Source organism: Taudactylus pleione, unplaced genomic scaffold (genome assembly GCF_031769625.1).
Source record: "Taudactylus pleione unplaced genomic scaffold, aTauple2 ptg000524l, whole genome shotgun sequence".
Taxonomy (NCBI): domain Eukaryota; kingdom Metazoa; phylum Chordata; class Amphibia; order Anura; family Myobatrachidae; genus Taudactylus; species Taudactylus pleione.
Genome location: NW_028284926.1, coordinates 2,533,657 through 2,552,045, shown reverse-complemented (window position 1 = coordinate 2,552,045; position 18,389 = coordinate 2,533,657). Strand labels below are relative to the sequence as shown.

General features: G+C 45.9%; 1 protein-coding gene across 2 annotated transcripts in view; it reads right to left on the bottom strand.

The window, feature by feature from the left end:
* Nucleotides 1–18,389, bottom strand: part of ANGPT1 (angiopoietin 1) — a 409,517-nt gene that overhangs the window by 195,999 nt on the left and 195,129 nt on the right. For both annotated transcript variants that reach the window (XM_088450785.1, XM_088450786.1), the window contains exon 2: nucleotides 7,311–7,466. In XM_088450785.1, the coding sequence (XP_088306911.1) occupies nucleotides 7,311–7,466 (156 nt within the window). The remainder of the gene's footprint in view (nucleotides 1–7,310; nucleotides 7,467–18,389) is intronic.

Here is an 18,389-nt window from a genome sequence, read left to right as displayed (position 1 = left end):
TTGGCAAAAAATCATATCAGACAGATTCGGTTTTTAATCAAAATAAAATATAAATTTAAGTTTTATTTTAGAGAAACGTAAATGACATGTAGTGCACTCCGGGCATGCATAAAAATATTTGACTATTTTACAAAACATTTAATAAAATAAAGAGATATTACTATTCAGGTCTCATTTTAATGGATTAACTGACCCTAATTTATGCGTTCAGCTGTCCTATTTCATTTTGAACCACAAAAACCATAAAGGACGACACATTGTATGAAAAATATATATAACGGTTAATATTCCTTTTCCAAATATACTGTAATTGGGATTTTGAATCAGTCCATTATATTAAATAAAACTCAGAAAATCCACCAGTTAGGAGACAATTTGCACATTTGGCTACTGGGCTAATCATTAGTCCTTGTTTCTGGTCAGTAGTGAGAATATCACAGGTGCAATTCTTCTGTAGCCTACACACAAACAACAGTAGAAGCAAACTAAACAGGAAATTAATCATTTGCTTAAAAAAAAAATGAATAGAAGCAACTAATGTATTAATGTATTTAGATTAACATATGTATCACTCCCAGCTATTAGCTCCAGTGTTTATTTGAACTTAAATGTTGTTTAGTTTCCTTTGTGACCTTAACCTACAAATGAATGGTACATTCAATATATTCATTAATTATATTCAACAATAATACCAGGATTTTTTATTTTGCTACAGGCCCTCGATGCTAGTTTTCCATCTTCAATAAAATGACCGACTGTGGGATTTTAGACACTTACCTACTGGTGATTTTTTTTTGTTTTCAAAATAGGTAATCATATGTAATTAAATTAAGAACATCTTTTTAAAAATGTATTTAAATATTTTAGTAAAAAAAACAAAATACATGCCTGTGGGGTATGCATCGAGCACCACTATATCCCCAATGTAATATTGCCCCTCGCCCGCAGTGATAATAGATGCCCCAGTGGCAATTGATCCCCAATGGAATTACCCCTCATCTCCCTAATGGTAATAGTGCCATTACCCCCCACATACCAGTGTCCAAAAGCTTATCTTCTGGCACTACCCCACTTCATGCCATACCATCTCCTTCCAGTGCCATGTGTCATCTTTGAAATATTGTGCCACCCATCCCCCTGTGACAATACATCATTATGGATGCATTTCCAGTGGCTTAGCCAGCTTTTGACATAAGGGTGAGTGAACATGGAAAATTAGGCTGCACAGACTGCCCACATGCCCTCCTATCTGTATACCCCCCCACAAAAAAAAAGAAAAAGTATTTCAGCTTCGGTCATTCCCGTGCACCCCCGTGGCTATACCACTGTGGATTACCTCTAAAATGCTCGGGGACAAAGCAGGATGGTATGGGGTATGTTTGCTTGGGATGTGACTGAGCCAATTAAGTGGTTAATAAGGGGTAAGTACAATGTTTGATTTCACCAAAATGTTCATATTCTATGTACAGATGTGTCCACATAGATATTACTTACTTGTGCGTTATACAGCCCTTCTAGCTGCGCCATGCTGTGTAGTGACTCGGTAGAGCTGTGCGACTTTTAGTGGGACTTTTTACATTCAAATGTGTCTTATTTGCAAAGTGATGCGGATAGGACGCACAAGGAACTTCTGCTGATTAAAATAATACATGGCATGCCCGTATATTCTGTGCGCGGCTGCGGCTGTGTCTGCGTGCATAATGCTACGTTACACAGCTGCTGACACTGTCACGTAGCATTTCACATGCACATACTGTACACCCTCAGTCGCACACAGTATATAGGCATGTCGCATTATAATTATTTTAATCAGCAGAAGCTGCTTGTGTGTCCTGTCCGCATCGCTTTACGAAAAGATGCATTTGAAGGTAAAACAGTCGCACAAAAAGGTGCTCTGTGCTACCGAGTCGCAGGGCGCCCACACATTAAGTTTAATATGACTTGTAGCGCACGGACACAAATAGCACATACAATATATGTCACTAGCATTACATACTAATATATTCCTAACATCACTTATTTCATTTCAACATTTGGTTTGAGGAGTTTTGCTGCCTTGGTGGAAACTGTTTATACTCAGATCTACAAACGTCCCACTGAGTGTTAGTGACAGTAACAAGACACTTTCTGTAAATTGCACTTTAGTAAACACCTGGCTTTGCAGGGCACAGTCTGAGAAAGGAACATTATAGGCACATAGGGAAGCAGCTGTGAGTGCCAGGAGTACTGGAGGCAAGCCTTGAGGTCCCAGTCACTTTTATATTGTGATTTCTTTCATATTTACCATCTAAGGGGTCTATTCGCTAAGCCTTGGAGAGAGATAAAGTACCAACCAATCAGCTCCTAACTGTCATTATTCAAACACAGCCTGTGACATGGCAGTTAGGAGCTGACTGGCTGGGACTTTATCTCCGCTCATTTTATCTCCATCCAAGGCTTAGTAAACAACTCCCACAGTCTTTAAAGTGATAGTCAGGAGCTGAATGGTTGGTAGTTTATCTCTCTCCAAGGCTTAGTGAATAGACCCCTAAATGTTTAGCACTGTACAGTAACAAGTAACAAGTTTTCTAATCCAAATATTTCACATTGTGATGTTCTATGCTATCAGCCATTGAAGGCTGGGGACGCGCTGCAGTGTCCTTACATAGAATTACTGGCCAGAGGTCTGCTGAGTGTAGGAGAATCGGGGGGATTCTCAAATCAGAACTCAGGGGAGGAGTTATCAAGCATTCTAAAGAGTGGAGAAGTGGACAACTGGGGAAGTTGCCCATAGCAACCAATAATCTTCTATTTATCATTTTATAAAATGTATTTGATAAATGCTACCTCATTGCTGATCGTTGCTATGGGCGACTTTTCCACTTTTTAGGAGGCTTGATGCATCTCCCCCAAAATATGTCAAATATCTTCAGATTTGATAAGCTCCTGAATCTTTTACATAAATGTGGTTAAATGTAAACAGTATTTCAGGAACACAAACAGTCTTGTACTTTTGTGATTCTTTAATCAAACCAACAGAGAGGCAAATAGACTTTTAGGAGGGAATTCAGCTCAGTATAAAGTGCGAGGAACGCCTCAGAAACGGTCAGACGAAGGATCCCCGTCACCAATATCTTGCTAATTTCTCCTCACACCCCATAGAGGAGCAAACCCGGTGACAGGGGGGGACTAAGGGGACACCCGTACCGGGCGACGAGGTCCAGAGGGGCACCGAGGTCCAGACAGGAACCATAGTCACCGCCGCCCAGCCCCATCATTCCCTTGTAGCCTGGCCAGGGCAGCGCTGGGCTCTTCCAGGTGGCTCAGCTGTGGCCTGGGCATGACCTTTACCTCTGACTTGCAACGCGGCAGCGTGACTTCATTAGTCACATCGCCGCACGTCTGCCATGCTCAGGTGGAAGTGGATGGATCCCCGGTCGGCTATCAGGTGGTAAGTGGTTGAGGCTGCTGTTAGGGCTGGGGCAGAGGAAGGTACAGGTGGCAGAGGAAGATGACAGGGGCTGGGGGCAGAAGGTGACGGTGCCTGGTGACGGAGGAAGGTGCAGGGGGCAGAGGAAGGTGAAGGAGGCTGGATGAAGAGAAAGGTGATGGGGGCTGGGGCAAAAGGTGACGTGCTGTGGGAGGGATGCGATGGCCGGGCCATAGCTAGGGTAGTGCAGCCGGTGCCATCGCACAGAGCACCACAGGTCAGGGGGCACTGTTTGGGCCTGTCAAATTTCTGTTTATTAGAACTCTTGCTTGTAGCTTCCTCTAATTTCATCCCCAGCATCTCCTGGCCTCACCTATCTCTTCCCTGGCCCTTCCCCATGAAGCCATGGCCCTTTTTTGGGTTCATTATGTCCCTTTGAAAAATGAGGAAGGTGATGGGGGCTGGGGGAAGAAGGTGAAAGGGACTGGAAGCAGAGGTAGGTGAAGGGGTCAGAGGAAAATTAAGGAGGCTGGGGCAGAGGAAGATGAAGGAGGCTGGGGCAGAGGAAGGTGATGGGGGCTGGGGGCAGAAGATGACAGGGGCTGGAAGCAGAGGAAGGTGAAGGGGGCTATGGGCAGAGGAAGGTGATGTGGGCTGGACGCAGATGAAGGTGCTGTTGCCTGGGGACGGAGGAAGGTGAAGGGGGCAGAGGAAGATGAAGGAGGCTGGAGGCAGAGGAAGGTGCTGGGGTCAGAAGGTGACAGTGGTTGGAAACAGAGGTGCCTGGGGATGGAGGAAGGTGAAGGAGGGCTGGGGGCAGAAGATGATGGGGGCTGGGGGCAGAAGGTGACAGGTGCTGGAAGCAGAGGAAGGTGAAGGGGTCAGAGGAAGATGAATGAGGCTGAGGCAGAGGAAGGTGATGGGGGCTGGGGCAAAAGGTGACAGGGGCTTGAAGCAGAGGAAGGTGAAGGGCTCAGAGGAAGACAAAGGAGCCTGTGGGCAGAGGAAGGTAATGGTGGCTGGGGCGGAGGAAGGTGAAGGGGGCAGAGGAAGATGAAGGGGGCTATGGGCAGAGGAAGGTGATGCGGGCTGGACGCAGACGAAGGTGATGTTGCCTGGGGACGGAGGAAGGTGAAGGGGGCAGAGGAAGATGAAGGAGGCTGGAGGCAGAGGAAGGTGCTGGGGTCAGAAGGTGACAGTGGTTGGAAACATAGGTGCCTGGGGATGGAGGAAGGTGAAGGGGGGCTGTGGGCAGAAGGTGATGGGGGCTGGGGGCAGAAGGTGACAGGGGCTGGAAGCAGAGGTAGGTGAAGGGGCAGAGGAAGATGAAGGAGGCTGGGGCAGTGGAAGGTGATGGGGGCTGGGGGCAGAAGGTGACAGGGGCTGGAAGCAGAGGAAGGTGAAGGGGTCAGAGGAAGATGAAGGTGGTTGGTGCAGAGGAAGGTGATGGGGCAGAGGAAGATGAAGGAGGCTGGGGCAGAGGAAGGTGATGGGGGCTGGGGGCAGAAGGTGACAGGGGCTGGAAGCAGAGGAAGGTGAAGGGGTCAGAGGAAGATGGAGGTTGGGGCAGAGGAAGGTGATGGGGCAGAGGAAGATGAAGGAGGCTGAGGCAGAGGAAGGTGATGGGGGCTGGGGGCAGAAGGTGATAGGGGCTAGAAGCAGAGGTAAGTGTAAGGGGCAGAAGAAGATGAAGGAGGCTGTGGGCAGAGGAAGGTGATGGGGGCTGGGGCGGAGGAAGGTGAAGGGGCAGAGGAAGATGAAGGGGGCTATGGGCAGAGGAAGGCGATGCGGGCTGGATGCAGACGAAGGTGAAGGTGCCTGGGGACGGAGGAAGGTGAAGGAGGCTGGAGGCAGAGGAAGGTGCTGGGGCAGAAGGTGATAGGGATTGGAAACAGAGAAAGGTGATGGTGCCAGGGGACGGAGGAAGGTGATGGTGCCTGGGGATGGAGAAAGGTGAAGGGGGGCTGGTGGCAGAAGGTGATAGGGGCTGGGGACTGAGGATGGGGGCTGGGGATGGAGAAAGATGATGGGCCTTCTGGGCTGAGGATGATGATGAGAAGCAAAATTTGAGGAAGGTTAGGAGTACTGAGGATGGCTGGCTGCAGACACCATCCCTCCTACCCCTGAGGCATCCACAGCACTGTCATTAAGAAGACCTTGCAAGAGACGGCAGATAAGAACTACAGCCTGCATCATCAGTGACAGAGAGACAGTGTGGTAATAACTACAGCCTGCATCATCAGTGACAGAGAGACAGGGCTCTATTTACTACAATCCGCATATTGAATGCGGATTGTAGTGTGATATTACCGAGTGAATTCGCATTGCGAATTCCGGCAATATCACAGGGATTTACTATAAATCCCTTGCAGGGACAGAGCTTGCGATAAAGCTCTGTCCCTGCGGATCCCATCCGCACTCTAGTCGCGGCATTTTCGGAAAAAATACCGCGACTAAGAGCCCGCGCATGCGCCGACCCACCGTCGCTACTACCCCCCCACCGACGCTAAGCCCCGCCCCGGCGCTAAGCCCCGCCCCCGGCACTAAGCCCCGCCCCCCGTGATCGCGGACCCCGCTACACCCCCTCCCCCCCCCCCGCGACCCCCCCCCCCCTTCATTACACTTACCTGCACCTCCTGGCCTCCGGTGATCTTCCCCGGGCTTCCCGATCAGGTGATCTCCCATACTGCACTGGGACCCGATCACCTGATGACCGGGCCCCAGTGCACTGTGGGAGACCAGCTGACCGGAGAGGAGCCATCACCGGAGGCCCGATCACCGGTCCCTGGATTCAGGTAAGGAAAAAAAAAAATGTTATTTTTTTTTATTTTTTTTTACAGTAATCAGCTTGCGGTCTACTTAGACCATATAGCTGATTACTGGTACCGGCTCCCGCCTCTGCTCTCCCCGTTAGAGCAGAGTGGGAGCCCGGTAACCGGGGGAGACCCTGGATAACGCCACCTCCAGGTGGCGTTATTATCACAGGGCTTCCCCCGGTATTTTTTTACAATTTATTTTTAGTAACTTGCACACAGATCACATTTCCCATTACAATTATGGGAAATGCGATCTGCTTTACTAAAAATAAGTGATACTGGGGGTTGGAGTAGAATTTTACTAATTCTACTCCAATTGCCCTGTAATAACTACAGGTGAAACTAAAATAATGTGAAAAGGGTGTGAAAACACCCTTTTTCACTTTATTTTAGTAAAAATAATGTTAATAAATAGAGCCCACAGTGTGGTAATAACTACAGCCTGCATCATCAGTGACAGACAGACAGTGTGGTAATAACTAGAGTCTGCACCATCAGTGACAGACAGTGTGGTAATAACTACAGCCTGCACCATCAGTGACAGAGGGACAGTGTGGTAATTACTACAGCCTGCATCATTAGTGACAGAGACAGTGTGGTAAGTCATAGTGTATTTTTACTTTATTTAAAGTCTGGCATATCTTTCAGTGAATATTATCATGCTTCACATATCACACATGCAGGGGAGGGATGTGCGGGATCTGGGGTGGTGGCGAGATGTTGGGGCCCCCAGAGACATCACTGTACCAGGCCCTTAGATTCTGTTGCCGGCCCTATAGAGGAGTGTAGGAAAATGAGGAGAAATATCTTTTACTGTAATAATGAGCAGAGGCAGATATTACAATGAGCCCCTGCGGCACATTACGCTCAGGAGAATATGTTTACTAATGACTTTCGAACAATTAATGGATAATCTAAAACAATGTCACAAACTTTCACTCTCTGCATTTTTCATGCTTATGGAGTCAGTGATTGCATCTAATGTATCTAAAAGTAACCAGAAGATGATCTCTACATTTCACTCACATACATGGAAAACAAACTGAAGACACTCCATTGCTGAGACACATTATCACCTACTGTACCTGCGTTTCCACGTCTGTGAGTTTCCTCGTCTGCTCGGCCGTTTGGCTCAGCAGACTCGTCCCTATTTCCAGCATAGTGGCCGTCTGGTTCTGAACCGCATTCTGCTGCATCTGCACCATCTCCGTCTTCATGCTGTCCACAATGTAGTTCTCCAACTGTATAAGAAATAATAAATAAAGCTGAATAGGTACCGTAGCTATGAGGATACACTATATATTCATATTTATAAATTACCATCACACACTCTTTTCCCCTGAATTCTTCTATACGTTCCGCTAAAGCTAAACTAGAAGCCGAGTTGTAATATTAATGTGCAGTATAAAAGTATGTGCCTCAATAATATTAATTTGCTGTTGCTCTACGCTAATTGTTACAACAGGCCCAGATAGGATGGTTCAGTCATTTGATTTATTACAGCGAGGTCACCATGACACACGGATTAAAGGTGAAAGAACCTTAATTTGTAATTTGTTGCAATTAATTAGAGGAATAGAAAAGAAAATATATGTCCTTCCCCAGAGACCCCAAGAGTTCTGCTTTGTGTACTGTGCAGATGTTTCATCGACTGTCAGATATCTTATGTCTATCAGTTGTATACAATGTTTTACCACGGTCCGCTGCCTGACACGTACAGTATAAGGGGAGTCTTTTTGTTTTTTTATTTGAATTACAATCAAAAGTTTCCTGATAAAACTAAATCACCCCACAGACCAAGTTTGAAGACTGTTAAGTGTTTGTTTTTTCTTGTCCATTGGATGCGATTTGTTTATACTGACATAATTGCGCTGTGCCCCGCTGCTGATTTACTGACGTGAACAATGTATACATTTTAAGTGTGTCGGATGCAATACTTGATTGCGTGATTTTGCACACCCGAGCCCAGGCAAATCTTAGTTTTCCATAATTAAAAAGGGATAAAGTAATTGACAGGTCGAGATATACAGATACGTCCTTTCTCACTGTTGCTTCACTCACACCAAATAGCCCCTCTTGGCGCGCCGGGTCCCGCGTAGCTCGGCCGAGCGTCTTTTCTTGTCATAATGTGCGTCTAATTCGCATAATTAAAACACAGAAGCGACTGAACTGCATTGCTAGTGTGCACTGATCAATGGGGTGTGCAACATTTTTATAACTGTGTCATTCTTGCCTACAGTACTTTAAAAATCTCCAATCCATATAGGAGATATGGGGTATTTACTAAGCATTGGAAGGAGATAAATTATCAGCCAACCCGCACCTAAGTGTCACTTTCTACATTGACGATATCTCCATCCAAGGCTCAGTAAATAAACCCCACAGTTGGCCGGTGAAGGGAGGGCAGACTATTCACGTCATTAGCATAGAATCCCGTCACTAGGCCCCGCCCTTCTTTTCACGGACCTTGATTCTAGGTATTATTCTCCCCATCTGGCTCATTTCACTAGGAAGTCGACGGGATGTGGAGGAGCACCCACTCTATTGGGAGCCCGGAGGACTACCTGGAAAATCGGTAGTCTCCCACAGGTTCCAGGAGAGTAGGTAAGTATGAACTGTGCATGAAGTGAGTGAATTTGCATAAGAATGGCTACGATGTGAGTGACCGGAACTTTTAATTACGCCAGGTTCTGTTGTCCTTCATCTACAACTTTGTACGTGTGTAATACAAATTCCTGTGCAGTTAAAGTCACAGCCCAGCGTCACTAATACACTGCAAGTTTTGTTACGCTGATTCTGCGATGCAAATAATAATCAAAATGTAAACTGCGCCACTGGGAGCGCCTCGGTTGCCCCGGACGTTTTGCATCTTGTAAGTAAGGACACATCTGTATAAAGATCAGAGGGCCCACAGCAACTGTTGCTTTCCAAGCAAAGACCATTTTAAAGACTGATCTTACCCTCTACACCTAAAATCCCGACACTCAATCCCTGGCCCAAAAGTACTGATACAGTAGCCTGCAAGTTGGGGGCAGTGGCGAGATTTCGGCCATGTGTCCTGGAGATTTACAGTGGCAGGTTGGTGTTGCCTTTAAAATATTGCTGGTCTCAATGTTGCAGACCTCGGAGATAGAAATCAGTACATTGATCTGTACCGAGGGCATGATACAGAGATGGACGCTATTGCCATTTTCACGCAGATCGAGTAATTGTTTGCCATCGCGCATGTGTATAAGCTGCCACTGCGAGTGCGCAGCGATCGTATTGCAATTACGGACGCACATGCCGTTGCCGGCAGTGACAAAGCAGCACAGTAGGGAGCATCACGGGCAAAATCTCGGAGGCGAGAGTGGGAGGAACTAATCAGTTGGCAGGAGATGATGCATTTGCAGAGTGAAGTGGGCGGATGGGAGTGTGAAGGGAGATAAGCGCAGAAGGAGGGGATGCCGATGCTTACAATACTGACGTCAGAATACCGGCGTCAGAATAACGACGCCAGCCAGAATACCGATGCCAGCATCCCAACTGCCGGGATGCCGAAGGTAAGTAGTGGGGTGGGGGGGATGGTTAGGGTTAGGCACTAAGGGGGAGAGTTAGGTTTAGGGTGTGGGCAGAGGTAGGGTTAGGTTTAGGCACTGGGGGGGAGGTTAGGTTCAGGCACAAGGGAGGGTTAGGGTAGGGAGATGGGGAGGGTTAGCATAACGATCACCAAGTGTCGGTATGTTAACCCTGTTGGGATCCAGGCATCGGGATTCTGACTGCCTGGGTCCCGTGTGTCGGTATTACATACCGATTCCACTCAGAGATGTCAATTTAAGAGGAATGGGAGAGGGCTATGTAAGTGAGTGTGAGAAGCTTTATGGTAGTTTATACCAGGGATGAGGAGGGTGTAATTTCACCTGACACCACACACAGTATAAAGGTCCTCCATATAGTACATACTGTAAGGGGTGCTACCTTCCATTGACCTACATTACCGGAAGCCGGAGCAAAGAACAGTTGACAGCACTAGAGCAGTCAACCAGCTCAGTTCCCTTTAATAGGTTTCTGCAGAGGATCTACAGCAGTATCACACATGGGGCAACTTACAGTATAATAAATAATGGAGGTTTCCAAAAAATTTAAAAACATTTCTACTGAATCCTTGACCGTTAACTTACATATACCTCAAAATGCTTCTTACTGCAGTGAGGGAAGCAAGTGCTCAGCCTTATCTCAGCCCAATCACCCCATCAGACATACATTACATCTTTAGATTTTGGATACAGAAATGTTTCCCCAAAATGCGTCTAGATAATGTGAATAATATCGCTTACAGAACATATCGGCTCTCTCAGCTCAGCCCTCGTTTCTATGGTTCTAAAAGATCAGAGGTATGCAGAGAAGAAGTCGAATGTTAAAGAAAATATTATGTGACTCCAGCGTTCGCTAAAAGTCCGATCTTACTAATCAGGTTTACAGCTGACTGCCAGGTACAGTATGACGGGGCTCATGGGCGTTTAATGATTATATCTCTTTCCACAGGGTTTTACGTTACCAAACTTCTCTAAGTCAAGAGTCAACAGCCTGCAATGCTTTACCCAATCGTTTATCAATGACACACATAAAATATTATCCACAGTCCTTGCCGCTCCGTTTTATATCCAATTTGACTTGCTTTACCTTGTTAATGTTGTCCTTTACAGGAACCCCAGCAAGATATAGCCAAAATGTATATTTTTATAGGACTAATAAACTGCTGAGTAAGAATGAGTAGAATGTACCGTATTAGTACAGATGAGTAAAAGTGCTCAAAACACCGACCATCTCCGTGCGTCTGCATTGCCGCCGCAATGTCACCGCCCAGGAACGCCCAATACATGTGTGAGACCATGCATTCAGATCAAAACCATGACTCTGTGCGCACAGGTTTTGGGCACAGGCGCAGTAGAAAAAAAATCGATCAATTGCGTCCGACATTGTCTCCGGCCATAATATTTGGATATCCAGACACTTTTTTTTCTCTTGTAACTCATCTCTCAGCACAGCCCTGATCCTGATACATAATGCAGAGATTAATAGCATTATGCAGCAAGGGGCGGGGCCATAATGACGCAATTCAATGTGAGTCACGTCATTGGCATTCCAGGGCCACCCGTATTTTATAGGTGGGTAGCTGTGGGGAGGAACGGCAGCAGGGATGAGGGGGTGCAGGCGGCTGGTGGTCAGCCATGGAGACTTGCCCACTCAGGGAGAATAGCCAAGTATGCAGGGACGAAACTAGGATTTTTGTCACCCAGGGCAAGACAGTAATTTGACCCCCTCCCCCCGGTAATTCCCCCATAGTAATGTCCCCTTCAGCAGTGCACCTATAGTAATGTCCCCTGAGGTAATGCCCCTGTAGTAGTGCCCATATAGTAATGCCCCTGCACTAGTGCCCATATGGTAATGCCCCCATAGTAATGCCCCTGTAGTGTCCATATGGTAATGCCCCTGTAGTGCCCTTATAGTAATGCCCCTGTAGTGTCCTCATAGTAATGACCCTGTAATGCCCGTATAGTAATGCCCCTATAGTGCCCATATAGTAATGCCGCTGTAGTGCCACTTTTTACACATACACAAAATGTAAAAAAGAAAACAATACTTACCTTAAACCCTACTCCTGCGTCCGCCGTCGTCCAGTCCGCCTGGCTGCTCCTCAGAACAATGGGAGAGACGTCATGATGTCAGAGACGTCAGCGTCAACATGCTGAATGCCAACACAACAACCCTATTGAGATTATCATGCGAACATGATGACTGTCGCCATTGTTATTGTCATGACGTCTCTCCCATAGTGCCCGGGTACTGGGGAGAGCCGGAAGCTGGAGTACAGGAGAGAATTCCAGCATCCGGGTACCGCGGCGCTGCAAGGGAAGGAGCCGGGTGCCCGCTGGTAATAAAATCTCGGCGGGTGTCTCGCTTGGAGCCTCCCTGTGGTGCCAGGCTGGAGAACACTGGCGCCGGGTGCAGCGGTGCACCTCCAGCCTCCCCCTAGTTGCGGCCCTGAAGTATGACTATACTTTGCTCTGTGATAGAAGTTAACTTGCTGCATATATATCTTTGTAGCCAATGCAGTATGCAGTCACTATGTCTTCATTCATCTTGTCGACCTTCAGAATATCGACAGCAGAAGGTCTTCATAGAAACTAACGACATTGTCATCATAATGCCATAATTTCCAGGAGACTTAAATATGACATTAGGATGAGAGTAAGGGTTGCCATTGGGGTTACAGAGTGATAAGTAAAAACAGTACAGTATGTCGACATTCTAACAATGTCGACACAACATCAGCGTCAACATGCTGAATGCCAACACAACAACCCTATTGAGATTATCATGCGAACATGATGACTGTCGCCATTGTTATTGTCTAACATAGATACCGAAACCCACCAACGGACCTTGTGTTGAGACGTCTTTGATTCACAACACCTGAACATGGCTGTCTCGTTATGGAGAGCGCTACCCCATACCAGGAACCCTGCTGATGATGACAGGCTCAGGTTTCAGGAACATGGCCAAGACCTGCAGATTACAGTTGTTGTCCATCTAATCCCTATACATAGCATTCCAAGTGATCTAGGCTCATATGGGCAGTGCCATCTTCAACTACTGTTTCATACCACCTAGTTAAATTTTTTTGTATGGTGATGCCCTCAATGTACAGCACTGCATAATATGTTGGTGTTTTATAACAAATAGCTGAAGTACCCGGCATTACCCGGGTTTAAATCCTCAAATTATTAAATTAGGTATCCTAGACCAATTGGCACCCCTCTGTGAAGTTTTCATCCAAATTCATCCAGTGGAAGGCCCAGAACAGGCTCCTCAGGTCAAAGTTCTTTCCAGCATACAGCAATGTAAGGTCCGACTGGGGCCTATTAAGTTAGGCATCACAGACTAAATGCCAGGCATCCCAGACCAATTACCACCCCTCTGTGAAGTTTTCATCCAAATCCATCGAGTGGAAGGCCCAGACAGGCTCCTCGGGTCAAAGTTCTGGCTAGCGTACATCAACGGGAGATCTGACTGGGACCTCAACCCCACTAGTATGTCTTCTGGGATCCAATGTTACCAAATTTTCATCCATATCCATCCAGGGGAAATCTAAGGACAGGCTCCCCGGGTCAAAATTCCACCCAGCGTACACCAACAGGAAGCACGACCAAGACCCTAACCCCCCTAAAACCTGGCCAGGATCCAACTGGGCCACCTCGCATTGGTTTCATCCTAATCGGTGCAGGGGTGTATGAATACATAACTGGACAGACCAACAAACAGACCAATGAATTTTAGATATAAGATTACTAATAGAAAGCTCAGTAATACATGGGAAAAAAACACCACATAAAAACCGTAAAACATATCTTTTATTCTACATACATTGCTCTGTCCTACTGTACTCTATATTTAGGACAACTCATCCATTCATTTTTGCAAACGTCTACACCAACCAAACAGACATGACTAAGGGCACAATCATAGAGAAAATAAAAATGTTTGCTAATTTTGCTTGTTTATTTGCATTATAAATTTATAATGCACTTAAATGAGAAAATTATTTACTGTATGTCACTATGCTGCAAGCATGAAGCAATGAACGCATTTTTTTAAGTTTGACTAGCAAAATTTGGAATGTCATAAAGAGACAAAGTGGCGTTCATATTTTCACACCCATTTCACATTATTTTAGTACCACTTAAATGTATGAAAGGGCTTTTGGAGGAGAACTCACAAAATTCTCCTCCATGCCCTAAAATTAGCATATTTTTAGTATGTCCATCGCATTTCCTATACTTGTAATGGAAAATGTGATCTGTTAATTGAAAATTGTAAAAAAATACTGAAGGGAGCCTCACAAAATGAACGCCATCTTCAGATGGTGCTATAGAGGCTTCCCTCTAATCAGCAGGGCAGAGAGGGTGATCCTCCCCCCGTTCTCCTGCTCTGTTGATTACAGCAGGCTACCAGAGTGACGAGTGACCTGCACCTGGAGAAAGAAAATGTTTTTAATAGAAAATAAATAAAAACGGTGATTGGTGAACTCCCTCTGTGACCAGATCAGCTGAGCTTTGGGGTCTCAGAAGGAGCTCACCAATCACCAAATCAATTTTTTATTTATTTTCTATTTGCACAAGAGAAAATCCCAGGTCTGAGCAGGGTAAATTCCAGGGTTTTATGTCCGAAAGGGGTATTACTGGGCATGTGCAGATGTGCCCCCACAAGAGAAGGCTTCCACTTTTGCGAAAGCCTTTTGCGGACACATTGCTGATGCAAATTTTAATACATTCTTGCAATATTATCAAATATGACATTGCGAATTCAGTCGAAATTTTAGCATTATTACCACAATATAAATTGTGACTTTGATAAATATGCCTGTAGAAGATGTAATTGTGGTGAAAGCATTGAAATTGAAAATGCGGTTTCCCAGTTCCTCTGGTCTTTGTAAACACGAAATATTCACAAAATTCCAAAAACTTATCTGTAGTTAATTCTCCTTATTGAAAGACGTGCACTTTATAATGTGTTTCAAAATGCCTAAATCAAATACAATACGTAAGTGAAGTGTATTAAATAGGTTACGTTTTTATCTACAGTATGTGTATGAGCTCGGAATTTAAAGGTATTAATGAAACTATCTGCTTTTACTTTTAATTGTTAACATGTTACATTATTTACCATTTTACAATTTTTAATTATTTAAAACTGCCAGATCGGAATTTGCCCATGGGAAGAATAAACATTTACTTTTGCCCCGCGCTGGTGTACGATGATTCATTAATGGAAGTATAACCTTACTTTGATAATATTTTTATACATGTGGTTACTTAAACTTTAATAGTAAATGATGATTTTTAACTAAACAGGGAAAATGTTTAAAATTTTAAAAAAAAGAGTCGATGGATGAATCATACAGAAGGGTATATTAACGAGTACACGTTTGTCAACGCAAATAGTTTTTATTATTTCACAAAACAATTTTGTCATCACATGAAAGCGTGGTGAGGAAATGTGCAACCGCTTAACGTTTAAGAAAAAAACCAAAGTACTACTTTTCCTCTAATTAAGTGCCTCTTTCATCAATTAGTAAAACCGGGTTGCCTGCGTAATATAGCGTCTGTCACAAGGCTTGGCCTAACACACAAATAAATCATAATTGAAAAAAATATATATTTAAATTGTAGTCGATGGTAGAATAGTGCATTTTATAAATGCAAATCTGTACATTTTACCTTCCTGAATGCATCTACTGTAGGCTTATTATTTAACATCTGCCAGCCTGGCCTAGGTCATACTAAAGCTTGGTAATGTACCATGTCTTAACAATGCTCTGAGAGGTTTATTGCCATTGTACTAATAGAGAGCTTTTTTGATTACTGTCTGGGCTCCTGGTTTTGACTTTCTGTAACGAGTATTTGGAAAGAGCTTTCCCGTTATTAATACTTTGAGGTGCGATTGGTAAGGAATAGGATGGGATATGTTATTATTATTAGAGATATTGAGGGATGACAGTAGCAAGATGCATGTAAGGTTGTGTAACAATTGTCTCCCAGATCTGCAATCTTGCCAGGTGAGATTTTGCAATTATCGCAATATGTGCGGCACAATTTACTTTATTTTGCTTGTGAAAGAATCAATAAGATTGTTTAGAAATATAATTGTACAATTTTGGAATCTTTGACAACTGCGTTGCTTGTTTTCTGTTCAGTTTGAGCGATCATAAAGCAGCAATCGCTTTATATGAATGCTCCCTATGGGGTCTATTTATTATAGACCTGCAGAAATTCTGTGTTGCTGCATGTCGCATGTTGTAGCGCAGAGGTGGGTAACCTTTTTTCTGACGAGGGCCATTTTGATATATATAACATTATTTGCGGGCCCGGTGGAGGCCATGCACCATCCGCGTGATGTCACACTGGGGCGTGGCCACAATCGCCGGTTATTACAGCAATGCCCGGAGTATCCTCAGGAGCTGTAAGGGCAGCAGTGTGACCATCTGAAGTGTCCTAAGGACGCTCCAGGTGGCACTGCTGCAAAGATTCTGGCTGCAGGGTACCATTCTAGGCACCCTGCTAGCCAGATGAGGCTAGCAGAAAACAGCTCAGAGGGCAAGACCAAATGATTCCGAGTGCCTGATATAGGCCCCGGGCAGGAGGTTCCCCATCCCTGTTGTAGCGCTACTATGCATCATGACGGGCCTCTCAGTTATTCTTGCCTGCTCTGTAGTTATTTTCCACAGTCAGTCTAACATTGTCGGCGTGAGGTTTATGATATATGTATAGTTTTTACAGGGCCGTTGTGGCCGGAGACAGGCCACACGGGGTTAATGGCTGCCACAGCACGGAAGGGGTTACCCCCCGTGCTGTGCCACCATTTTTAAAAGGACAAAAAGGTGCCAGGCGTTCATTGTAAATGTATACTCTGCCCTACGCGCTGAGTGTTGATAAGTGTGTTTTTAATGTTTTATATGCAGCGGCCTGGACTTGCTGCACTGGGGGAGTGTAGGTAGAGTGTGTCATAGCCGCTGCGGGACAGGGAGAGCCAGCTCCCACTGCGACCAGCGCTGAAACAGATAAAGTGGACAGTTTAAAAGCACAGATGTACATGTGGTTAAAAACACAAAATGGATTTAAAATGTATGTGCAGCACTGAGCCAGAACAGGAGGTCCCGGGCTGATGCTGGGCACAGGCACAAACGGTGAATGTATTTAAAGTGTTTAAATGTATAATTTAAGTAAAGTGCACTTAACTGTGATGCTCTGGACAGCCAGGGGATCCAGAGTCCTCCGTGGGCTGCTGGAACCCCCAGCCCCATCCAGCTGAGATAAAATGTTCCCCTATGCAGCCTTTTGCCTGGAAGTGGTATGAGGAGGTGCATAGGGAGCTGGCTAAGGCAGGCAGCTAACCATTTCTGGGAGCTTCAAAATAGCTTCCCTTCCATGGCCAGGAAACTGTGCCCGGGGACCCTGCTTCCCCACCTCTGGAGCTAAGATTCAGGCAAAGGTGGCTGGGCTGGTCCCTTAGCAGATTCCTGGAAGTATGGTTTTTTTAGGAAAACCTCCCCCAGCCCTAGACGAGCTGACTCCTGGGTGGTGACCAAAACTCCAGGTAGTCTCAGGCTCAGGGAAGTGACCACTCCCCCCTGTCCATAGGGGACAATGTTACATGTGCATGTGGCCAGCACATGCACAGGGCATGCACTTAAGGTGATTGTTTGGAAACCACAGGGCAGACTTACCCCCGTGGAAGTGTGTGTTAGAATGACATAAAAAGAGGGCCTATGAGCCCTGTATGTGTACATCTTTGAAAATCCTTTATGGAGAATTGCTGTTTGATTTCTGTGTGATATTCCCCTTCAGGCGGAAGGGAGGGTCTTCTTTTAAGACATTGAGCAATAAAACACAGTTTGCCTTTATTTCAATTGCCTCAATCCTGCGACCAAAAGAATTGCGCCAAGCGCTATTCCGTTCTCCGACTGTTCTGGGTAAGAGCTCCGTGTCTCCAAATTCAAGCCCTCTGCCAAGCTACCGTGCAGACCTGGTCCATTGCGAGGGATCTGGAGGAATCAGTCGACACCAATCAGGGGGTGTCGCCGCAGCTAGTCAAACGCATACGCAGCAGAAGATGTTCCAGGTGCCGAGGAAGGAGCCTGATTGTACCAATAAAGCGGTTCCAAACGCCGATGGTAGAGTTTGGTGGTGGCAGCATCGTTACACGCCTATGGCGCAGTGGGCAGAGTCAGTGACAGGCGGTCACTGACGGTGAGTGGGAGTCCAAAAGCGCTAACCCGTGACCAGGGATGGCCTAGGCGAAAGGCGTCCGGTCACATATGGTGGCATAGCGGAGGGATAATCCCTGGCGGCTTTTCGGTCACCCGACGAGAGAAGCCGAGTTACTCAGGAGAGGAGTAACTGCAGTTCAGGAGAACGCGCAGGATGACTGATTACAGTGGAATGGAGTTGCATCAGACGGAGGTGGAAAGTGCGGCCAGCGTAACAATGGAGGCCCCTCAGAACGTGGTGAGAGCAACAAGTCCCGCCCCCTCTCGCAGCAGTTATGTTTCTCAGCATTCCCCAGCATGGCAGGGATCCCAACGAATGGATACCCTAGCGGATTGGCTAGCGGATTTGGGAGAG